This window comes from Harpia harpyja, chromosome 10 (assembly GCF_026419915.1).
Source record: "Harpia harpyja isolate bHarHar1 chromosome 10, bHarHar1 primary haplotype, whole genome shotgun sequence".
Classification (NCBI taxonomy): domain Eukaryota; kingdom Metazoa; phylum Chordata; class Aves; order Accipitriformes; family Accipitridae; genus Harpia; species Harpia harpyja.
The window spans coordinates 23,699,803-23,724,307 of record NC_068949.1 but is presented as its reverse complement, the minus strand read 5'-3'; the positions used below and the strand labels follow the sequence as shown (position 1 = coordinate 23,724,307).

The 24,505-nt window shown below is 44.9% G+C and overlaps 1 protein-coding gene across 5 annotated transcripts in view; it reads left to right on the top strand.

Moving 5' to 3' along the window:
- The window catches only part of TLL2 (tolloid like 2), a 99,858-nt gene extending 76,423 nt beyond the window's left edge, over positions 1–23,435 (top strand). For 3 of the 5 annotated variants that reach the window (XM_052799803.1, XM_052799807.1, XM_052799808.1), the window contains 12 exons: positions 957–1,059; positions 4,151–4,267; positions 7,885–8,030; positions 9,000–9,195; positions 13,730–13,855; positions 15,603–15,763; positions 16,529–16,709; positions 18,035–18,160; positions 19,014–19,141; positions 19,953–20,166; positions 21,227–21,477; positions 23,118–23,435. In XM_052799803.1, the coding sequence (XP_052655763.1) occupies positions 957–1,059; positions 4,151–4,267; positions 7,885–8,030; positions 9,000–9,195; positions 13,730–13,855; positions 15,603–15,763; positions 16,529–16,709; positions 18,035–18,160; positions 19,014–19,141; positions 19,953–20,166; positions 21,227–21,477; positions 23,118–23,252 (1,884 nt within the window). In that variant the 3' untranslated portion in view covers positions 23,253–23,435. Of the gene's footprint in view, positions 1–956; positions 1,060–4,150; positions 4,268–7,884; positions 8,031–8,999; positions 9,196–13,729; positions 13,856–15,602; positions 15,764–16,528; positions 16,710–18,034; positions 18,161–19,013; positions 19,142–19,952; positions 20,167–21,226; positions 21,478–21,982; positions 22,045–23,117 lie in introns of all 5 variants that reach the window. The other 2 variants (XM_052799805.1, XM_052799806.1) reach the window with 2 other exon arrangements.
- The last annotated feature ends 1,070 nt before the right edge of the window (positions 23,436–24,505 follow it).

The following is a 24,505-nucleotide window of genomic DNA, read 5'->3' as shown; positions in this document are numbered from 1 at the left end:
TAAAAAAAAATAAAATGTCAAGTTCAGATTAAATGCTTCAACTTATCTGTTTGATCAAATGCAGCAGTTGGTACAAAGTAGCATCATAGCACTGAGGCATTAGCTTAGAACAGATATTGGGCTTGTAGTATTAATCTGCATAGAAACAGATGAACCTCCTTTTGCTGTCCAAAGTCAGAAAACTGCAAAAGTGCAAACAAAGTAAGCGACATCGTTACAGACTGTACTTTGCATATCCAGCCAGGGCTTTGCAGGAGAATATCTATTTTAATCTAATGACATTTCTGTGGCAGACTACAGATGTAAATTAATACATGGGTCAAATCTTGCAAGGACAAAAATGCCACAATTACACCCCATCTGTGACTTCCATAGGCCCAGAGCAAGGCCTGTAATCTATGTTACAGAGGAAGGAGACCAAAGGGATAAAATTTTAATGCTAAGCTCTGCTCAGTAAAGCCACTGAACACAATTGCATCACAGTAATGGTGTGAGTGTAATTGTCAGAATATGGAAACTTGTCAGCAAAATTATCTCTTTCTTACAAGCATCATTTATATAAGGGTATAGACCCCAACATCTGTGTTTTGGGGCAATGTGTTTCTCTCTCTTGTTCACAGTAATCAAAACCAAAGATTCAATTTTTAATTTTAAAAAAAACAAATTGGGCTTTTTTAAAGTAGCGTTTTAGCAACTGAGGAGCAGTGACTGTGAATTACAGAATTGATAGTAAAGTGCTGTCTGCTGTCATGTATTTTTTTCATTTCATTAAAATACCTTGAGAAGTCTTTCTTTTTTTAGGAAAGCTAATTAAAAAATTCAACCAACTGTCCAACTGTCCTTTCCTGCATACTCACTTGGTCAGCACTGTAGCAGAGGTGAAGCACATAATCTGTAGGGTATTCTCTTTAAAGTAGCTCCCTTCCCAAAGAGAAGTGTGTACTCTCTCCTTTCAGATTATGTTAAACTTCACGTCAATGGACCTATTTAAAAGTCGCCTTTGCTGGTATGATTATGTGGAGGTGCGTGATGGCTACTGGAGGAAGGCTCCATTACTGGGTGAGTAGCTCTTTCATTTTAATTCCATTTCATGTGTTCTTCTTGATGCTTAGCGGGGTGGGGAGGGAAAACAAACAGAAACAAACCTTCCTACCTGGAAGGAGCCTATGTCCAGCCAGTGCACTGGCCACCCATTAATGTCTCCATCCAGAGATGTCAATGTGCTGTATTCTCACCAAATTATCCATGCTCCAAGCCCTTTTGGTAGCAAAGGCTTTATTCCTTCCTTTTCCAGCTTGAGAAGTGAGGCAGAGAGGCGAGTGAGCCAGGGGCGTGGCCAGGACTAAAAATGTGGTCTCTGGAGTTTTATTATCGCTTTTTCCTAAGACCGGGGTGGAACTGTCAGGCAGTCAGAATGAAGCAGCCATACAGCTCCTGGCCCAAGCTCCTGCCATTATTTCTCAAGTATTTGTGTTTAAGCCTCTGTACTTCTAGGAGAGAACTTGCTAGAACATACCTAGGATGTCAGACTGTGCAAGGGCTCTACTCTGCTCCTGCTCCCAAAGATCTCAAGGAAGTGCAGCTCCTCTGTGTCCTCCCTGTTCCTCTGCCTCCTGTTATTGTAACTGCAAGTCTTCTGTCACCCTGAGTGGGCAGTCAGGAGTCCCACCTGCTTTGCTACTGGCTCTGATCCGGACTCCATCCCCTAACCTCAGTGTCCAACCTGTAAAAATGCTGCACTGCAAACAGCCCCTTCACCCTGAAAGGAAAGAAGCAATCGGGTTGTTTAGCATCACCAGCTGTGTTAGAGGTGCTGTGCCCCGTGCTGCAGCACAGGACTGGGCTAGTCAGCGTGGGGTTAGTGGGCTTAGGGAAGTCTGGGTGCTCTCGTTGGCCCCACTGGACATCCCAGCCCTGGTACCAGGTGAGGTGCTGAGGCTGAAGCTGTGCTGCTCTCCAGAGGTTTCTGTGGGCCTGCCTTTCAGCACAGAGTTGGCAGCTGCTTTTACTGCTTCCTGCTTGTTTTGGGCTTGGCAGCATTTATTGGTGTTTTCTGCTGCACATGCATCAGGTAATATTGCTCCAGCAGCTGCAACTTAGCTCCTTGTTATTTTTTTCTGCAGAATAATTTAAAGGTATTTCAGAAGCCAAGCACCTCCCCATTCCCCTTAGCGCAGGTGGACTTGCGAGTGTTTCCATCTGGAAGGAGACGCTGCATGAGTGGCCACGGCTCCTGCAAGGGGCTGAGCCCATGAAATTAGCTCGGAAGAGGCAGACAGACGGCAATTCAGTGGGGGGCAGGGAGGGGGATTAGTGTGAATTGTGAAAGCACGGGCTTCTTGCAGAGAGAAAAAAATACATGTGCGCTGCATATTTTCCCAGGGAAGTGTGTGAAAACCCAGCCTTTAAATAGTGTATAACTTTTTATGAATGGGCCCTTTATCACACACTGACGACATTGCTCATTCTCGTTCCTCATCTGCGTTTCCTCTCCTTGACACCCTTGTTAAACTCCAAGTCTAAATCCAGGAGGCAGTTGCTCAGTGACCCTAGAGGAAGGAGTTTTGCAGTGCTGATGCTGTTTGTTAGCATCCCCTGTGGGAGTGGAGGTGGGAGATGCTATTGGTACGCTGCAGGGCTGTCACACTGCCCCAACAGTGCTGGGCAGCTTGGGGGCACAGGGGCTCAGAATGGAGTAGCCAAGTAAAACTAGGGTCCCAGATAATATTTGGATGGGTGACTCCACAAGAGAAAAAAGTTGGTGGTGAAACTGCTGTTGAAGAGAAACGAAGTTTGCAACTCACCTTCTGATTTGCGCTGACTGGCCTGTCACAGAGGCTTAGCTCTTGTACCCTTGAAGGTCATAGCTTTCCCGAGGCTGCCAAGTAGTGAAGGTGGGGCAGGTAGAGCCAAAAGTGGCAGTAGCTGAGTGTGGGCAGTTGACCGAGCAGGGGGCCCCTAGGCTTTTAATGCACAGGATTCATGTCAACTACTCTGCCCCCCATACATAGGGAAAGCAACAGCCTTCTCTGCCTGCCAGCCAACAAGCCTTGAACTTATCTGTCTCCTTATTCAGTGTAGGGAACCACCAGTGCAGCCTGCTAATGGGAACTAAGGTGCTGTCTTGCAGGTAAGGCATTAACCAGGTTTTTACACAGTGAGGTTGTTCAAAGAAGCCTTTGCGTGGTGTTGCAAGGCCAGGATCCGTATCATCACTGTCCTGACTGAATTCAACCTGAGGAAGTGCTCTCTGCCTCTTGTCAGATTCCCACTGGGGATTCAGTTGGACAGGGTGCCAAGGCCACATTGAATTCAGTATATAGCCCTGCTGGTGTTAGCTGAAGTGAAAAACCATGTTTGCACTGAGTGCTCTCAGTGCATACTTGGTGCTTGCTTTGTTTCCGTGAGGAGCTTCTGGCTGGAACCGGTAGAGGAGCACCAAATTAGGGTTGCTGAAGTTGTTTGGGCTGCAGATGCCACCTGCAGCTGTTCTGTTTCAGGATTCATCCTTGCTGGCATAATTTGGGTATTTACCAGTGCTGGTGCATGCCAGAGAGCTCAGAGCTGGGTGAAACATGGAGCAAAAAGGCTCTTAGTCTCTTTCTCCTGAAAGAGATTGAATGACTGCAGAGGCTTCACTGGGAAGAGGTAAGAACAGGGGACAAGATAAGGGGTGTTTTCTCACCAGCATGGCCACATCCCACCCTTGGTTTAACTTGGACAATTTGTTCTTGGGTGCAAAATGCTGAAGGAGTTTACAAGGCCTAGCAGGTGGAAAGGATGTTCCCTAATGTCACATCTCTAGAAGGACAGGGGATGGTTCCCCACCCTTGCAGCTCATTTGCCCAATTATGTGATCAGAACAAGAGCCCTTTTGAATTTACCAGGGCAATAAAGGCTGCACCTGTGACTGCTGGATTCTGCTCTCAGCTGAAGAAAACCTTTATTAATTTAATAATTGAAGAGAATATTAATTAAGGGGGAGGGATAGAAACTCATTCAAAAGCACAAGTGGTGGGAGTGAAAGGCGGTTTTACACAAGCACAGCTCCTTTAACCACAGAGTCTTTGCTTCCTGGACCCATAGGTGCCTGCTATGCTGTGCTGCCAGTCAGCCAGGAGATCTTGATCGTCTCTTTCCTGCCTTCTAGGTAGATTTTGTGGTGACAAGATCCCTGAACCAGTAATCTCCACGGACAGCAGGCTGTGGATCGAGTTCCGGAGCAGCAGTAACATCCTGGGCAAAGGCTTCTTTGTGGTCTATGAAGGTACAGCCCTTAGCTAGAAGCAGTCTGTTGCGTTCATTGCACGGAGCAGCCAGAACAGGATGCAGGGGTTTACAGGGTCAGCAGGAGTTCTGCGTCACCATGTGGTTAGATACAGCCCCTGCTCTTGTTTTTGTGGGAATTGGCAGATTTTGCAGGCCGTTTCAGCAGACAAGGCATGGATCTTCCAACTAGATCATCACATTTGGGGGGGACAACAGGATGGCAGCCCAGAGCAATAGCTTCCATTCGTAGGCTAGGTTCTGTTTGCCCTAACCAGTCCCTGCAAGCAGCAGTGCTGAGTGTAGCAGGAGTTCCTTCCAGTAGTTTAACAGGGAAAGTTCTGTTTCAGATCATATATTTTATATCACTTAATGCAGCTTATTTTGGTTTTGGGTTTTTTTTCTCAAATGCAAAGATTGTTCTTTGGTTTCTCCCTTGTATGTTTTACTTACAGAAGATTAGAAATTGGCATGTCAGGTCTTCTGCAGGTCAGGTACTTTGGAAACTTGCATGGTACTGGGATGCTGAAACCACTTCAGAGGAGTAGCCATGCTACCAAAGTCACTAACAAATCAGTAACATCCCTTCACCATATATGCTTACTTTTTACAATAATGATTCTAAAATGTATTAAAAGCCTTCATTGTTCTCTGGGCAACGGGCATTTTCTTAGAAGTACCAGTGCTGTCAACAGTATTGAAGTTGACTGTATTGGTACTGATGTTGCACCATCTTCTTTCTGCAGCCACAGGAACAAGCATGACACTGGAAGCCCAGTGCCCAAGTGTCCAATATACTCATGAATAATGATATTAACAGGGAAGTGAAGAAAACACAGGACTGTTAGGGATGTGCAAATAAAGCATATGAGGATTTCATAACAGTGTGGGGCTAACAAATCTGTTTCACAGGAGAAATACCTGGTTTCTGCAGGAATTGTTGGCCCAGAGACTTTTTTTTTACATCTCTCCTGAGCAGCAGCTGTTGCCTGGACCATGTGTGTCATAACACCCCTTTTATGGTAGTTTGTTGGAGTTAGAAGTGATCAAACTAGTGTGTCTCTAAGAGACTGTTTTATTTTGGTTTATTGCTTTGGTGGGCTAGTCAGCTTAATTCTTACAGTGGGTTATTCCACAGTGGTATCTACTCAAACTTTAAAAGAAAAAGAAGAAAAAGCAAGGTGAGGAATGTCTTTGGGAAGCAACTTCTCTGTTTTTCATCATGTGTGTTAACATGGGATCATGCTTCATATTGCTAAATGGTATTGAAAGAAAAAAATTTTTTACATTGGCTACATGCCAAAGTCACTTTGCAAAACTTTCTTTTCTCTTGATAATTTTCCATATTTCCTGTTGATTGATAAATGACCCCTAAAGGTTCAGTAAAAATGAGCAATAGTTATTTCACTTGACTTTCGAGGAGAGCAAATGGAAGTGGAATGTGCATCTAGTGGTCAAACTTTGCATCCTTTCTACTGTTCATATTTTCCTGCCTCTTCAAGAGTCTGGCTTTTTATGTAACCCTTTCCTTCAAGAAACTTCCCTTTGGAAAGGTATGAAAACTATGGCTAAACCTGCGAGCAAGCACGGAGTATGACTGGTGGAAGCTAGCTTGTACCACAGAAACAGTGATGGCCCATTGCATAGTTCTTTTCTTAGCTCCTCTTGTCAGAGCAGCAGGTAGTGAGATTATCTGCATCTCTCTCCATAATTTATTTGCTGAAATGGGAGAGTTTCCAAAAATCTTCCTTAATCCCTATTTCCCTCCAATGCAAGCTCTGGTAATGGCTTGTTTCTTTCTTCTGTTGTCAGATAGCTTGGTCAGCTGTTTTGTGATTTCTGTGTCTAGGCAATAAGGGTAATTTTTATTTCCAGGAGGGATTGCCCTTAAATGTTTAATTTTCTATCAATTTCTGTCCAAAACCTCGCTGCATCACTGTTCGTTCCTCTTTTTCTTTTGAACTCTTCTCCCTCACATACTAAAAAGCCAATGTGGGTTCTAGCACTGCTTCTCTGTCCTCTGCTTTTGTGAGAGTGCATGTAAATGCTCATGCATCTGAACTTTGCTGGGAGCTCTGTGAGTGAGGGCTGATTTTTGGATTTGGATTCCTCCAGGTCTTGGCCCTAAAGTTTTCAGTAGATGGGAGGAAAGAGGCAGAAGCATGTAGCTACATGATGGGAGAATTACTTGATACTAAATGACAGTTAATGTAGTGAAAGTGTCCTCATAGTTCAGTCATATTGTTCCTTTTCTTTCATGAGATTTAAGATGGGAAGATGCTGGTGGTTTTGCCCTACAGCACTGCTGGCAGCCCCAAATCTGTCATCGTTATTGCCTTCTCAGGCTCTATCAGCAGATGTTCTTTCCATTTTGCAGTAAGGATCTTCCAGTATACTTGGTGCTCAGCTGAATTTCAGTATGAACTTTTGCAGTGGATAGAGAATATACTGTTTGCTGGCTGACAGTTTTATGGCTGTTAATAAAAATTGTAAGTTCTCTGCTCTTGTAGTGCTCTTTCTGCTAGGTGGGGGAGACAGTTCTCTAAAGGGTCCCTCAGAGGTTCTTTCTAGCACCACTTGTAGCTCTGGATATATGAACTCAAACTACAATCTAAATAGTGCTCTGCAGCTGAATTTTGGGTGCAGCTATTTGGTCATGCCTTAGCACTGATTCTCTAAGAAAGAAGTTAGCACTCTACTAGTGAAACAGTGCTTTTAACTAGGTCGCAGTTAGACGTTAGCAGCTTACAAGGCAAAACCAAGACAATGTTACCCAATGCAAGCAATTTCCAGGACACTATAGGGAGACCCACATCTGAATTGTTAATGCAATGTGTTGTGGGGAGACCCCAAGGGTGAAGACAGTTGATGTCTGGCAGGTGTCACTGCAGTGCCATCTCTCTTGTAATTACTGTCAGTGCTTTTTGTTTGCTTGACTTTAAACACAGCCAAAACGTTCATATACCTTCTGTAGACACATGTGTCGTGCATCATGGGGTAACACCGGTTTTAGGCTGTGATGTTACTTCCATTTGTTACATGGTCTTGCAGACAATTATGCTGAACTGCTGTTGCCTTTGATGTGTCTGCTAGTTTTGTGTTAAACTAGATTTTCATTTAATTTTCTGTTCTTCATCTTTAAACTTACTCATTCTTACGTTTAGCGCACAACTTAATTTTTCATGCACGGCAGTCAGCCTAATGCTTTCCTGGTGAACAGCTCAACCCATGCTTGTTAATATTGCCATCGTGTGGCTGGATTAGATTTGCAACTGTTTTTTATTTGGGGGTTTTTTTGCCAACTTTTCTTGGTCCTTAGTGCTGGTAGCAGGTTTTAAGCAGTTATGAAGGTGACCAGGAGTGTGAAACACACAAATTCTTAAAAATTCTCTGTCCCAGTCAGTTTACCTTCTAAGGAGATTGGCACAGCAAGACAGGAGACACTGCCACTAAGACAAAATGTTAGATTTGTAAAAACTTACATGACTTGTGTGTTTGCCTTTGCGTAACAAGCAGTATTGATACAGATTTGAACAAGGAAGAAGGCTATGTATGGAGCAGGCTTTACCTAAGGAAAAACCTGCAATCTCATGGTTTTGCTGTTTGTTTTTTATGAAGCTATTTGTGGTGGAGAAATTCACAAAGATGCTGGCCAGATCCAATCTCCCAACTACCCAGATGACTACAGACCTTCCAAAGAGTGTATCTGGAAGATCACAGTTTCTGAGGGCTTTCACATAGGTATCACGTTCCAAGCCTTTGAGGTGAGAAATGTCATTGTATACTATATTATGGATATTATTTTGCCTCTGTAGATCCTTTAAAATTAAGAAGAAAGTGATGTAAATAATTTTCTTTCAAAAAATTCTTTTGAATACTTCAGAACATCATTTCTCCTCACCAGAAGTTTGCTCAGAGATTTTGAAGCCAAGTTTTAAATATGATGAGTTTTCAAAAACTGTTAGTCTAGACAGAAGGAATTAGAAGGGGCACAAAATTGTTGATGATGTTAACTAGGGACTCATGAGTCCTCAAACTTTCACTCTGGTCAAATGAAATTGAATGGTCACAATCCAGGCAAAAAACTCTCGTTGATGTCACTGGGGCTTAGCTAATTGCAGGATGTTTGTGACTCTCCAAAGAAACATCATGTTCCCAGATGACAGACAGGCTTTGAAGAGCTCAGAAAAGGTCTTCTCCTACTGGTTATAGGATGTCTTACGCTAGTAGCTAGGTGGCCAATGATCTGTTTCTGACTACTGATGTATAAGTCACACACAGGTGTGGACAGGACCTGGGTTGGTGCATAAATCCCATCTATCCCACAGGCTCCTGTGGCTTATGTACACTTAACTGTGCTTGTCCTAGAAAGGGCTGACACCACTACCTCCTAGCTGTGACCCCACAGCTATTCCTTGAAACTTTTTTTTTTGTAGTTGTTCTGCTCTGTTCCTTACAGCTTCTCATGGAAAAGCAGCTTGTAGGTAGTCAGGGACTGGGTTTCACCAGAGGATAGCCATGAAATAGCAGTAGAACTGAGATGTGGCTGGGCTTGAATGCAGTTACAATTGCAGGAGAGTTCAATGGCAGCCATGAGGCAAGTACCTAGTTGTGACCAGTTGTTTGGGATGCTCCTTTGGAAGCTGATGTCTGGCCAAAGTCTAATTGGGTAGCTAGCCTGACTCAGAGCACTCATAGTAGTGCGCTACAGGCACACCCTTTTCCTATTACAGGTTGAATGGCATGACACATGTTCTTATGACTACCTGGAGATCCGAGATGGCCTCACTGAATACAGCCCACTGATTGGTCACTTCTGTGGCTATGAGAAGCCAGAAGATATCAAATCCAGTTCAAATAAAGTATGGATGAAGTTTGCATCTGATGCAACCATCAATAAAGCAGGCTTTGCAGCAAATTTCTTTAAAGGTATGTGATCTACTACCTCTCAAGGTCCAAGCTGCGGACCATTCATCCCTTAACCTACTGCCATCCCAAAGTGATCTGTTACCATTGTATCTACTTGTAGTTAAGAGCTGTTAGACTTGTCTGTACAACCGCCAATATGAAGTTTATATACAAATTGCTTTGAGAGTGTAGAGGGGTTTGATGCTGAGGCACGAACACCATCTCCCAGATTAAGACAGAAAGAAAGCCTACTGCGTCAGTACCAGCACAGGCACTAATGCCTTGTGTTGTACAGCTCAATGGAATGTGACCTCCATTTATCCATGCCAGGGGACATTGACATTTTCAAAGGAGGTACTAGTACAGCACAAAGAGTATTAAAAACAACTCTCTGCTTAAGTTCTATTCCAAAAGAAACCTCTGGAAAGAGGGTAAACTTGAATGCAAGTAGAGTCCCAGGGAAAATTTCTGAATGCTTTAGGAGACAAAAGTGTTCCTAAACTGAGATCCTCTTCAGGAAGATGAGAAAAAGACTAAGGTTTTTCTTAAGAGCTGGACCCAAGACATGGTCCTTTACCAGCATGCTAGTGACTTGATAGAGGGAAGAACCAAATATCTAACCACTTGGGAAAACACCTGCGGAGCTGCTGCGAGGTAGTCATGTTTCTCTTAGGTTCAGTGACAGTTGTACAAAAAAATAGCTGCAATACCAATATTTGGATTGCACAATTCCTTTATTTATTTTGACTTTGACATTTGTCAAAGGGTTAAGGGTGTTAAGGGTGTCATGGTCCGTTTGGACCTCTCAAGTTTACAAGACAAGGTATTCTGTGAATTAAACTTTATTTCATGAGCTCATTAAGAAACAACATCAAACAAACATGGCAGGGCTCAATCCCCTTTGCTCAGACTAATCTATGACTTGAATTCACTTATTCACCATCGAAGTCATAAGGTTTCATAACTTATAACCCATAATTCTTAATCCGTGCGTTTATGTGCAAAAAAAAGAATTAGTTAAATAAAGTTTAATTCACAGAGTATGTTGTCCTGTGAATTTGAGAGATCTTAACAGACCGTGACAAAGGGTGATTGCAAGATCACTGGCAAATACTGTGATGTTTAATTCCAGTCCCTGAACAACTCTCACAGTGCCTAGACTTCCTTGTTTAAATTTCTCAGGTTCTGTAAAGACACAGAGAATGCTTCATCCTTGTCGTGGTTTAACCCCAGCCAGCAACTAAACACCACGCAGCCGCTCACTCACTCCCCCCCACCCAGTGGGGTGGGGGAGAAAATCAGGAAAAGAAGCAAAACCCGTGGGTTGAGATAAGAACGATTTAATAGAACAGAAAAAGAAGAAACTAATAATGATAATGATAACACTAATAAAATGACAACAGCAATAATGAAAGGATTGGAATGTACAAATGATGCGCAGTGCAATTGCTCACCACCCGCCGACCGACACCCCGCCAGTCCCCGAGCGGCGAATCCCTGCCCCCACTTCCCCGTTCCTATACTGGATGGGACGTCCCATGGTATGGAATACCCCGTTGGCCAGTTTGGGTCAGGTGCCCTGGCTGTGTCCTGTGCCAACTTCTTGTGCCCCTCCAGCTTTCTCACTGGCTGGGCATGAGAAGCTGAAAAATCCTTGACATTAGTCTAAACACTACTGAGCAACAACTGAAAACATCAGTGTTATCGACATTCTTCGCATACTGAACTCAAAACATAGCACTGTACCAGCTGCTAGGAAGACAGTTAACTCTATCCCAGCTGAAACCAGGACAATCCTAAAGACATTTTGGCTTCTTTCAGGAGCTGATAGTGCAGACTGACTGGTCTTCCAGGGATTAGCACTACATGGAGACTTCTTGGCTTGCATCAAGTCATTCTCTAGAATCTGAGGTTCTCCTGCAGGTTTGTAGGGGAAGAAAGTTACACACCTGAACCTGGGATGCTTTCCTTGTGATACAGATAGTCAGAAATCTTTTTTTTTTTTTTTTGTAAAAAATGCATAAACATGCACTGCTAGTACAATTGCAGACACAGGTATTGTCTGTGGAGTTTTTGCTGGCAGACTAGATCTTGTAGTGTCTCCTCAGACTTCACATGTTTGAACCAGAAATGGTCTAGCTTGTGGATGGTGAGGGTGTTGCTAAGTCTATGCCAGTGAGTCCAGCCGAGGAGCAAAGTTTATTTGCTTGGATCAAGCACCACAGTAGCCACAGTAGCTACACAACTTCTAGCCAGCTTGCATTGTGGGCAGAGCTGATGTCAGTTTGCAAAAGCTGGGTAGACATACCTGCAGGCTACATGTGGAGTTTCAAGCTGGGATCTGAAGACTGCAGCCTTTACCTCCGTATCCAGAGGGATTTTGACTACCAGCCACTCCATGAATGAATTAGATGGCTCTGCAGGCACTCTTCAAACTGCCACCCATAGCTGATCGAGCAATGGGTCAGCTTTGCCTGAATGAATTATGAAGGGAATAGAGCTTCAATTACATGTCTTACAACACTGAAATAAAATAACTCAGCTTAAAAAAACCAACAAGCAGAGTTAAGGATGGAATTGAATGTTATACTTTGTGAGAAGTTGCAGTGGTAACTTCTAGCTTTTCAGAAAAATAAACCTGCAAACAGCTCAGAGAGAGTAAGACAGCTCAGAGAGGGTAAACTATTGGCCACATCCAAGAGACAATGTCGGGAAGATGTGAAGAGCAATTACCTCGTGTCCATCCCGTCATGTGTATCTCAAGGGAAAGCTCTAGGATTATTCTTTATTACTTATCTTCATTTTGATAACAAACCGTTTGTATCACTGAAGCCTATTTTGTATATGGTTGAAGTGTTAGTAGTGATGTGCTTGTCTTACACTCACATTGTTGTGCCTTTCTTCTTCATGGCAAACACTAGAGGAAAGACAATACTTTGCAAAATATACCTGCCCATAGCCAGGACATGTCCTTCCCATGGTAAAAACTGATCACGGGGGCTTTCGATGATTGTAGGAGTCGCAGCCTCTCTTTTCTCTCAAGCAAGTGATTTAACAACCATATTAGAAGCTATTGAACCTGTACCCAAGCACCCAAGCATGGAGCAGCAAAGAAATACTCTACTCTCTTCATAGTGAATCCACAGACAGAAACCAGAAAATAAAATCTGTTTGGACTGGAACTGTTACAGCATGGGGGGGAGTCCTGACTGTGGGAAGGCTTTGCAGGAAGACAGTGTTATCAATAGAAGAGAATAGAATATTTCAGTTGGAAGGGACCTACAATGATCATCTGGTCAAGACTGTTCCTCTTTGATCTACGTAGCAGTAACTGTTACTGGAACATTATATTGGGTGTAGGTGTCAAGGCGCTGGCACTGGCAGGCTGCAGAGGCTACCCCATGCCAGAGAGATGGTTCAAGCTGGCTCCACAGTGGACCCACCGCAGGACGCAGCCGAGCCCATCAGCTGAGCTGGTGGCACCTCTGTGAAAACACGTTTAAGAAAGGTCAAAAATGACGGGGGGAGAGAGGAGGAGGGAACAAAAAGTGCCGAACAGCAGAGGTAACACCAAGGTCAGAAGGTAGAGGTGCTTCGTGGCAGAGCAGATATTCCCTGCAGCCTGTGGAGGACCCATGCTGGAGCATGGGGGAAGTATGAGAAGGAAGGAACAGTAGAGTCATGTGTTGACTGTAGCTCCCCATCCCCTCCTGCCTTTGCATGCTCATGGCTTTGCTGAAGGGACTGAGTGTAAGCTGCGGTGATAGAAGGCAGAGGGAGAGGAGTCTGGAGTGAAGTTAAGTCTGGGAAAGGGGATGGAAAGGTGTTTTCCCTAAGTGTTTTAACATTTGTTTCTTTTTTTTTTTTTTTTTTCCAGTTTTTGTTTCCCAATACCCAAAGCTGGGTGGGAGTTTGGCTGCTAGCTGAGGCCAACCCACCACAACCATGTTAATAAAACCATCTATTAAGGGATGCACATGGAATCAGGGGTCAGGGTGAGAAGCCAGTATGTCTGGCTATCTATATTAAAATGTCAGTTCAGGTTGTTAAGATGTGATTGGAAGAACCTGACTTCAAAGTCCAGGGTAGCAAGACTTCATGTGTCCACGAAAAAGAAGAACTACTTGCATGTCCTCCCAGCTCCTTTATTGCACCCCATTCAGTGGGCTATGGCCTCCCACAGCCCTATTACTGTGGGCACCATAACAGGCTAATTCCTGGTAGCTCAAGTCACTCAAGAGCATGAGAAATTTAAAAAACAAAACAAAAAAACAGGGGCAAATGAGAACAAAAGGCAGTGTAGTCTTTACAGGAGACTACGCTTTCCTGCTCCTGTCTAGGAGAAGCACTCTTGACTAGTAAGAGTAGTTGTAGTCCTTTACAGTTTTGGTGGTAGGAGTGCTTTAGTACTTGTGAGGTTTGCTGCAGTGCCTGCTCTGTGGGCTCAGGTCATCAGCTAGTGCTCTGGTCCTTCTGTCCAGAAGTGTTGCATGAGGAATATGAGGGCGTTTGGGTGGTCAGGAAAGTGAGACTTGTTCTGTTTTTCTCCTGACAGAGATGGATGAATGTTCTCTGCCAGACAATGGTGGGTGTGAGCAGCACTGTGAGAACACACTGGGCAGTTACAAATGCACCTGCGAGCCTGGCTATGAGTTGACAGCTGATAAAAAGAGCTGTGAAGGTCAGTAACCTACAGATTGAGGAATCTGTCTATAGGATGGGTACTACAGCTAATAGTGAAATTGGACAATCTTGGAGATGATTTTCCTTGCCCTTACATACTCTCTGTTTCTGATTATCTTCCCCCCACATGAAAAATTTCTTTTTGTCAACATCTTCCTTTGAAAAACAAGTTTTGGTTGAAAAACTGAAAATACTCTGATTCTCTGATGCTAAACATCTCTAAAACCAGTTGTTCTTCATGGCCAGAGATCCCTGTTCAGACCAGATCTCCCACAGTGCAGCATGAGGGAGGGTGGGCATTACAACCTAACCACTGAGTGGCCCAAAAGTATTTCAATCTAAGGCTGACTTTATTGCTTTTTTTAAAAAAAAATTATTTTATAGAATAAAATACCAATGTTTTGCCTGCATGCAAAACAGACACTCTCCATATTGAGGAGTAAATTCCCTCCTTCTGTTACAGGGAAAAAAACCCAACGTCCTCGATAGAAACTGTTTCTGTCAGCTTTCTATTTATACAGTTAATCTCTTGCAACAAGTGTTTGCTCCCACCAACAATACAGCTGTTGGTGTGGTGAGAATCCAATCATTGTTCTTGTCTCGTAGCTCTGCCTTTCAGCTGAGATGTGTAGGCAGCCCCACATGCTGTGAGTGGTGCTCTCAAAGTCACCTGGTTTGCCCTGACTTCTACTTTTGTCAAACTGTTTGGGGAAGGCTGCTGTTGACTTGGTGAGGGCAGAGTTAGGTGCATACAAAAGGCTTTTGGAAGCTTTACTTTATTTTTTTAAATAATTTCTTGCTATTTTTGAGCAAGCCAGTTGGTATAACTTGGCAAGCATTTTTTTGAACTTCACTCTTAACCTCCTATTTTAAACTTCATTTGTGGGCAATACAGGAAGCATAGTCTGAAATTGTAGTGATGCACATCAGAGTAAATTGCTTTTGTTTCTCCAGACACGCTTGCTTGCTACACTTTTGTACTGAAGCTGCTCCCTTGGGTTAGTTCTCTTAATGCAAAACGATGCTGGGAAAAAGACACGGGAATCTTTTATCCCTGTGGGTTTTGAAGATCTGGCCGTATCTCATTACTCCCAAGGAACAGCAAGAAAAAATTGCTTCATTGCAAATAGAATTTTGCAGCAAAAGAGCAAACAGGTTGATTCCTTTGAGGTAAAAGCCATGCCCTCCCACAAGAGGATGAAGCTGAGATGTCCTAAATTTTTAAAGGAAATGGGATAATAAAGCTAAGTCTTTGGCTTTGTCTTCATTTTTCCCTAGAGAAGATGCAGCCCACATGTAATAAGCCACTGAAGAGCTGACAGGGGTGTCTTCCCTAGGATTCCATTATCTTCTAATTATTCCATTACTGATAAACTTGAAATAGTAAGGTTTGTAGGACTGAGCGTTGGTGAATTTGCCAAGCTGGCTTTCACAACTGCATTGTGCATGTCAAGTCAACTGATTCACAGTAAGCCCAAGGCTAGAGAGTAAAAAGCAGATCAATCTTACATGGTCTAAGTGGCTCTCAGGGCCATAGCCTGGCTGTGTGTATTTCACTGGTGATTTATAGCTGGTGAGGTTTCTATCTTCTTCGCAGCTCCCAGCATTTAAAACCTGTTCTGGAGGCCAGGATTTGATATGTGCCACCAACCAGGATCTGATTAATTTTCTAGCTTACACTGTGGCCCAATCTGTGTGTCTGAACAGAACCAAGTAAAACTTGTGTTCATTTATTGCCTCTCCAGCTGCCTGTGGGGGCTTCATCACCAAGCTCAATGGGACCATTACTAGCCCTGGATGGCCCAAGGAATATCCTACTAACAAAAACTGCGTCTGGCAGGTGGTAGCTCCAGCCCAGTACCGGATCTCTCTGCAGTTCGAAGTGTTTGAGCTGGAAGGCAATGATGTACGTAACCAGTCCCTGCATCTCAGAGGTGTGACTATTAGCTAACTCAGAACTGGATAAATCCTTGGGGTACAAGGAAGAGGAGACTGTCTTACTGGTGGAGCTTCTGGTTGTTTTCCTGCCTTTGATATAATAAGCCAATAACAGTGATTGTTCTCCTTGAAGTCTGGATCTGCTTTCTCTATGGAGTGGAAGGATTAAAGCTGTTCTGTTATAAATGGGCTTCTTTACCAGTTTTGCATAACTGTAGGTGTTTTCCACCCCTAATAGGTGTCCCATCCCCCCCTTCCCCAGAGCTGCCTTTGCAGGAAGATAATTGGAAATGAACAATGAAGCACAGTTCTTCAAGGATAAACAAAATAGCCAGTAAAAGTCTGTTCTCTGCCCTGCCAAGGGCAGGGTGGAATTTGAACAAAGTATTCCAGGTGTTGCTTTCCCCACTGTAAATGGGAGCAGTGGCTCTTCCGTAATTCAACAGGCTGCTGAAGTTCATTCAACACTGTCAGGTTCTTGGATAAGGTGGGAGTAATTATTTTAGCTAAATTAAATGGAACCTTCACTATTCTGATAAACACACCCATGCTTTAAGACTAGGGCAGCAAAGGAAGGGCATGAGAACACTGACAGAGGAGAATTTGGGGAAGTGAGGAATGTGTTTGAGTATAAGGCTGTTTCTGTTCCCTCTCAGTCAAGCCTCTGTCCCCTTTCTCCGAAACGCTCTGTTCCAAGTCCACGGAGCTGAGAAATCTCCTCCTCTCTTGGCAGGTCTGTAAATATGACTATGTTGAGGTTCGTAGTGGATTGGCTTCTGACTCCAAGCTGCATGGCAAATTCTGTGGCTCAGAGAATCCCGAAGTAATCACATCGTATGGCAACAACATGAGACTGGAGTTCAAATCAGACAACACAGTCTCCAAGAAAGGCTTTAAAGTTCATTACTTCTCTGGTACGTGGCTGTATTCTTTCACTTGCTTAGCTGTTTCCTCTGACTGAACCTCTTGGTTGTGGTGAATTTTCTTCGACCTTCTGTCAAATCAGGCAGAGCCTGACGTGGTTAGTTACATCTAAAAAGCATGGTTGCTCTGTGTTGTGTCCCCTTTCATCTCGGTCTCTCAGTACACCGTATGGTCCAGTTTCATAGTGCACTGTCAGCAAGATGCATGGATTTCATCAATGCTACCAGTCCTTCCACAGCAGAAAACAGTGAGGAACCTGGTCCTAGAAGTTATTTCTGTCCCTGGAGTCATTAAAGAAAAGCTTTTTCCTCTGAAACTAAGAGAATTAGAAAATTTCCAGAAATCTTCTATATAGCAGTCCTTCCTTTCAAAGCAGTGCATGCTAGTGGAAGTTTCTGATCCTCTATTCTGAGTCCTTTGTAGCTCTTGGTGTCAGTGATGTACCTTGTTGGCAGGCAGTTCTGGAGGTTAACTGTAATCACACGGAAGTGGAAATTCAATTTCATGCTGTGTTTTCAGCAGAGACTGAGGAGTATTAATATTTTTGACAAGGATGATGAGGCGAAATGGCCTTGAATTAAGACAGTTGCAGAGTAGAATCAGGGCTAGGCATTTGGCATATTAAATCTAACAAGAGGAAGTATGAAGTTGGGTATGTTTCATCTACAAATATATTTGGGAGTGAGGAAACAGATGAGGTTAATGAGGACAAGGGAGGGCACTGGCCCAAGAAAAATTGGAGATAAACTGCTCATAAATTAAATTGGACTGGAAACCGTGAGCAGATCCTATGCCCAGAACGGTGAGATTCAGGAATGCATAGTCCTGAACACACAGGAGCGAACATCTACTGGGGCATATTTCAGCTTCAGAGAGCAGCTTCCTCTTCTCCATCTGGCTGCTTGTGCTCTCTGGCAGAGCTATTTAAAGATGGAGGCTCATCAGAGCATGTAGGAACTTGAAAATATAAAGACTGGCCAGTAGATTTTTGCCTAGGCTAGTGAATTTGTGTGATGCTTTTCCTGGACTCAATTTTAAAAGAATGAGATGTTGTTATAGGTTTCTTTTACATAGGAGTCTTTAACCATTCAAAACCTACATTATATAATAAAAAACATTCGTGATGCATTTTATGGAATGAAAGACAATTGAAGAGAATTGTATCTGGGCTAAAAAGCTGACTGGACTAATCCAGCAGCAGAAGTTGGAGGATTGCACTGATATCTGCCAGTCTGGGTATGGGACGCCCAGCTGGCAACTGTGATAGTCTGTTTCTCACTGTCAACTCAGTGTTTGTTGGTTTGATCCTGCCCAGACAAGGATGAATGTTCCAAAGACAATGGTGGTTGCCAGCACGAATGTATCAACACCTTTGGGAGCTACGTATGCCAGTGCAGAAACGGCTTCATGCTGCATGAAAACAGCCATGATTGTAAAGAAGGTAAGGTCCCCACTCCCTGCCCTCAGGAAAGACAAGGTGCTTCAAACACGGTTTGAGCCAGGGTACTTTCTGCCTGGTGTTGGAAGGATGTTTGTACAGCATAACAGGCTGGGGCACTGAAAAAGCCCCAGCTAGCTGAAAAACCACCTAGAAAAAGGAATAAGAGGGCTTGTTTTCAGCTGGATCCATTCCCCAGTCTGGCCCTCTATATGGCCATGGGGGATGGACAGGGTGGGAGCAAGAAGTTGGGCTAGTGAAAGGAGCAGTTGTGGTACATTACCATTAGACTAGTCACAGCTGCTTTGTTTGATTATTGGGTTTGAGTCAGAAGAGAAAGGATGATCTGATCTAACTGCTTGCTGCTGCCAAGATTACTTTCTTCCTGCGCCCTTACCCCTGCTGTGTGCTGCCATGGCCTTCCTGTGTGTGGTCTCTGGTCCTTGTCTGATCTCTCCATGAGCTGATTCAGCTTTCCAGGTCAGCAAAACAACTCAAGGCTGAGATAGCACCAGAGTCAACACAGTGGAGGGGTTGGACACCATGTCACTGGGAACAGGGCAGACAAGATGGAGGAGCAGGAGAATATGTTTGGGAGTGAGGAGGTGGATGAGGTTAATGAGGTCCAGGGGAATGAGATGGTCCATTTCACCAACTGCCAAGTTAGCTCAGAAAAGTATAGGACAAACCCACCAGAACTATGCAATAATACCAAAAGATCTTGTTCAGTGACTGAAGCCTTCCCTGTTTCTGCCCTGTTGAGGGTCTCAGTGGGCAGAGAGGAGCATGTAGGACATTATGTGGTTCCCTTGTAAGACCTGCCTTGATGCCTCCATCTTGTGATCTCTCTCTCAAGCTGGTTGTGAGCACAAGCTGAGTGGTGCGGAGGGAACGATGAGCAGTCCAAACTGGCCTGACAAGTACCCCAGCCGGAAAGAGTGCACCTGGGACATCTCTGCAACGCCTGGCCACCGAGTGAAAGTAGTGAGTAACCAGTGAGTGGGAGCGTGAGGGGAGAAGCAGGCGGGATTGTGAGGAGCTGAAGTGACTTTCCCCCACCACTCCGTGAGTGGGAGGTTGATCCCCATAGGTCCTGTGTGGGGTGCTCGGAGGAGGGCATCCTGGGAGGCTGCCCCTGGCCTGTAAAAGGGCAGAAGGTCTCAGAGGTACACAAGGCAGTGGTGAGGCAGCTTGGAGGAGACTCCAGCAGATGACAACTGTGGAGCATTGCTGTCTCTGTTAACAGAAGGTATAACATGCCCTCCCGCCCCTACCCCTCCTTGTGACCCACTCTGTTGGGACCATCTCTGCATAAGGTGGTGGCAGGGCCAGTGCCCAGCCCCTTTGAGGGAGAAGCATCAGGCCCATTTTACAGCGTGGCCTGATGCATATGGCAGGACGTGACCAAAGCTGTGCAGATGGCCCATGCGCTGGGGGAAATAATGCCTGGATCCCTGTGCACAGTGAAAGCAGTATTGAAGAACTGCCCATTCGGTGTGCTAGGCAGGGTTCCTGGCAGGAAAATAAGAGCATATAACGCTTGCGGTTGAAAACTGGTGTCATGCACCCATGTGAGGCAGCAAAGCTAAGGCTACATGGCACATTCATATGAACTTCTGAGCTTTGCCACCCTGAGATCACTCTTGTCTGAAAGCGCACTATTCTGTTCTGGTTTGTGGGAGGAATGGGACAGGCATACCATTTGACCTCTTTCTCACTCGGCATTTCATCCTCTGCTAAATTGCATACTCAGATTTACAAATGTCTGTCTTAATTCTCCTTATTCTTGCTTTAGACCTTCAATGAGTTTGAGATTGAACAGCACCAAGAATGCGCCTATGACCACTTGGAAGTGTATGATGGGCCCAACAGCAAGTCACCTATCCTTGGCCGCTTCTGTGGCAGCAAGAAACCAGACCCTGTAGTGGCCTCTACCAACAAGATGTTCCTCAGGTTTTACTCTGATGCTTCTGTGCAAAGAAAAGGTTTCCAGGCAAAGCACAGCACAGGTAAGCTGGTTGCCTGCCAATACCCCAGTGCAATAAGGTGTCATCAAATCTCACTGCGTTGTTTACCAGGCAAAATGAGACACACTTTTCTCCCAAATAAGCTTAGCCTGAATTTTAAGTGGTTGTAAATTGTGCTAACCAGTTCCCAGACCATTACTGGTACCATACCATAAATGCCAGCTTCCTTATCAGCTCAGAGGTCTCTTGATGTCAAACATTCCTGCTTAGTTCTTTTGTTTAAATTGGAGGTGTTTAGTTGAGCAGCAACCCATTCTGTTCCTCATCAACCCTCAGAAAATGAGGTGATGCAACTTGGCCCATGTATTCGCCCACACACGGAACAGGCTGGTTATGGTGGAAGCAGAGATGTGCTGTGGACAGACAGAACAAGCTTGATCTTCTATCTGTGGCAGCCCAGAGGTGGGTGTGTTGTACCAAGGTTCACTTTTTTGAATCCCTGCCACTGTAAACAGATGAAACATGCTCTGAGCAGCAGTGCATGAGAGACTGGTGAGGACGCATCTTCCTGATTGGCTGTAGGGAAACTGCACCAAAGCATACACGTTTTGCACAAGCACGGGGCTACCTCTGTGCAATGCATGGGCAGAAAAGGATTATTTTGGTCCCCAGTTTTTTAACGTGCTTCAGTTTACTGCTGGTAAAATACCTGGAGTCAGAATTTCAGCTGCAGTACAAGTGCAAAGAACATGTTAAGTCTTCCTTTTAAGCAATTGCTGTATAACATCATACATTTTTCTAGAGCATAATGTGGCAGGAACCCCATCCTGCCAGTTTTAACTGATTGTCTCTTTCCTTCTATGTTTTGTATCAAAAGGACCAAGCTTCTCTACGTTATGTGAGTCAATGGATTCATGGCTGACTGGAGAATTCACTGGTTTATGGTAGTTTGGTGCAGTGGTTAATCACCTTCCCTGTGGTACATGCACTTCATGCTGGAGGTCTTCTCTCCCTACAGCTGGCCCAAACATGGGATGGCAAGTCTTTGTTGTGAGGTAGGGCCTTTGATGAGACTGTGTTTTGTGCTCTTTTTTTCCTCCAGAGTGTGGTGGGCTCTTAAAGGCTGAAGTACGAACTAAGGAGCTGTATTCCCATGCTCAGTTTGGGGACAACAACTACCCAGGTCAAGTGAACTGTGAATGGGTGATTGTAGCTGAAGATGGTTACGGGGTGGAGCTGATATTCCAGACATTTGAGATTGAGGAGGAGGCCGACTGTGGGTACGACTACATGGAGATTTATGATGGTTACGACAGCACTGCACCCCGCCTGGGACGCTTCTGTGGCTCAGGGGTAAGCTGTGGCAGTGGAGATTTCATAGGCATAACTGGAGATGGCAAGGAAGGGTACTTTCATACCCTTTTTGGAGAGGGGCAGCTCTCACAAACTGGTGATGAGAATGCCTTGTGTGTCTGGGTTTTGCTTCTCCCGTTGATAGAGATCACAGCTATTTTATCTGATGCACAGAGCTGGTCTGACTGACTTTCCCGTGTTAGCCCATGGAACTGCTGTGCTGCTGTGCCCCAGCCCTGCCACAAAAGCATTGTGTAAATGTTGGAAGCAGTTTCCAAAGGCCAGTTTCATCCTCAGTCACTTCCTGCCTGAAGCCAAGTCACACTGCGGTCATGCTATGGTGAGGGCGAAGGGTGGAGGGACTTGCAGAGCTGCTTGTTGACTCCAGAGTGGCATGCTGTCTCCTAAACCGTTATCTATGTCCCCATTAAGAGGAGTGACACTGTTAGCATAAGCAATAGTGTGTCGTATTTAAAACCAGAGGTTCTATGTTTAATTTCTCTAGGACTTCAGCAATGAAATGGAGAAGGTTCTCAGTGCATTTAGAGAGAGACATCCAAGGAGCAGGTGTGTCGGAGCAGTCCTCGCGAATTGGGGAAATGGTCTGAAAAATAAACAAAGGCATAGCAGCTTGGTGTGAAGAAGTTCAGGGCAGCAGGGTAGTAATCTACCTACCTGCACACTGACAAACAGAGAATGGCAGGGAAAGTGTTGGTCCTGCAGAGAAGCACAGGGAGGTTGTATAAGGTCATAACAGTGGGGGAGATAACCAGAGTTATCATGTAAGATATACGGCTAGATTATTTTGCTGCTAATGAACCTTCAGAGGGCCTCCGCTGCCAAACAGGGTCCAGTTTGGATTGTGTCATTTCCTGAAAAGGTTAGGACAAATTAGAGAAAACTCAGAAGGCTGGAACAAGAACATTCAGAGAGTCCTGTGAATGTGACTGTCGTGGTTTCAGCCCAGCCGGTAACAAAGGACCACGCAGCCGCTCGCTCACTCCTCCCGCCCCCCTCCGGTGGGATAGGGAGAAGACGGAGGAGAGAAAAGAAAAAAAAAAACCTGGAACCTCGAGGGTTGAGATAAGGGCAGTTTACTGGGACAACACAAAAAAAGGTTACAACAACAACAACGGTACTCATGAAAGAATATACAAAACGAGTGATGCACAGTGCAACTGCTCACCACCCGGAACCCAACACTCCGCCACCGAAAGTCGAGAGACCTCCCCCCGGCCCGCTCCCCATTTATATACTGAGCATGATGTCACATCGTATGGAATAGCTCCTTGGCTAGTTCAGGTCAGCTGCCCCGGCTTCCCCCCCCCCCCCCCCCCCCCCGCCACCTCCCAGGTTCCTGTAAAAATTAACTCTATCCCAGCTGAACCCAGGACAGTGACCTGCCAAAACCAACTGGAAGAACTGGGGTTGTAGAGTGGGCTGGCATCAGTCTTCAAACATAAATAGGGCAAGCATGCAAAGAGCAAGGGAATGTGCTCAGGAAATCAGAGCAGGGCAGGAGGTACTGAGTACTCAATGTTTGTGTTTCCTGGCCAGTCTGAGCTTAAATTCTAGCATCATAGTGCAGTTATTTAGCCTGCAGACTTGACCACTCTGCTGTCTTCTTTACTTTTCTACAGCCTCTGGAAGAAATCTACTCTGCAGGGGATTCCATCATGATTCGATTCCACACAGACGACACCATCAACAAGAAAGGCTTTCATGCCCGATACATAAGTACCAAATTTCAGGATGCATTGCACATGAGAAAATAGTTTGACTACTCCTCACAGACATTCCCATCTGAAGATTGAGACTTTTAACTGTGATCTTTGTCTGCTTTTTTGGGGTTTTTTTTTGTTTTTTTTTTTTTAAGCTTCTGTGCACCTGGACAAAAGCAGTGTACAGTATTTTCAGTAACTAAAACTAAATCCAGTCTCAAAGGTTTGCCTCTGAAATTATTAGCATGACCCTTTCTTGTTAACATACCCAGGACCAAAAATTGTCTTCTAATCATACCTGCCAGGGCATAAACATTGTATTTTGCACAGGTTGCCATGGGGCTGAGTGAAGACTGAGACTGAATTGAGAAAAGCCTTCATCTCTTGCATATCCTGTTTCTAGGTGACATTTCCTAAGCATCCTGTACACATGAGCTGTCTGAACACATTTTCTGGAGCAGATGATGTGGACAGCCACCTGGTGGGATTTTCTCAAAATACCTTGGGAGCCACCCGCTCTCCCCTACCAGCCCAAAATACTCTGTGCAATAAGTGAACAACCAGATGGCTGGGACTCCGTCACTCCTTCTGTCCCATCTGTTTATTGTCTTGGTTATTGTGGGTTGAAAGGTGGGCAGGGGCACAGGGACAGTCTCTTTAGGGCTGCTAGCTGCTTGGATCACGGTGAATGAGAAGGGCCCAGTGCCTGATTTGCAGTAATTGTCATGGTACATGCTGAGTGGAAGTACTTTGATCGGGTGGCCAAGGGAAAGGTGGTGGCTGACAGGGAAGTGCTGTGGTGGGATGCAAGGCATGACCGTGTAATGGTGGCAAAGCTTAACAACTGGAATGCTGACAGCATGCTCCAGTTACACCACTAGGCAAGGCAGCTCAGAGGGCTGTGGCAGCAGTCCAGGCCTTATCTTAAATAAGGAATCTCTCCTCCTCACTCTACCCATGTTTGCTTTCTCAGCCTTCTTTACGCTGCTTCCTTTCCTTAGTACCACTTCCATGTGAGCCCTTCCTTTTCACAGCTGAGCTGCTCTTCTCAGGGCTCCCCACCGCAATCAAGGAGTGCTCTGCAACATCCGCCAGCTGGAGCATCTTACTGAAGGAAACACTGGGCCAGAGATAGTCAGGGTGTCCCTGAGGCAGAGGGACACAAGCCATGCTACAGATCAGCTCTGGTGAGCTCTGGGAACCTGTCAAACATGTGCAACCTCCAGGCATGGGACTAGGAATGGGAGAGCTCTGCTGTTCTCTGCTTCCTCCCTGTTCCTCAGTGGCCCATGGCCCAGTCTCTTAAC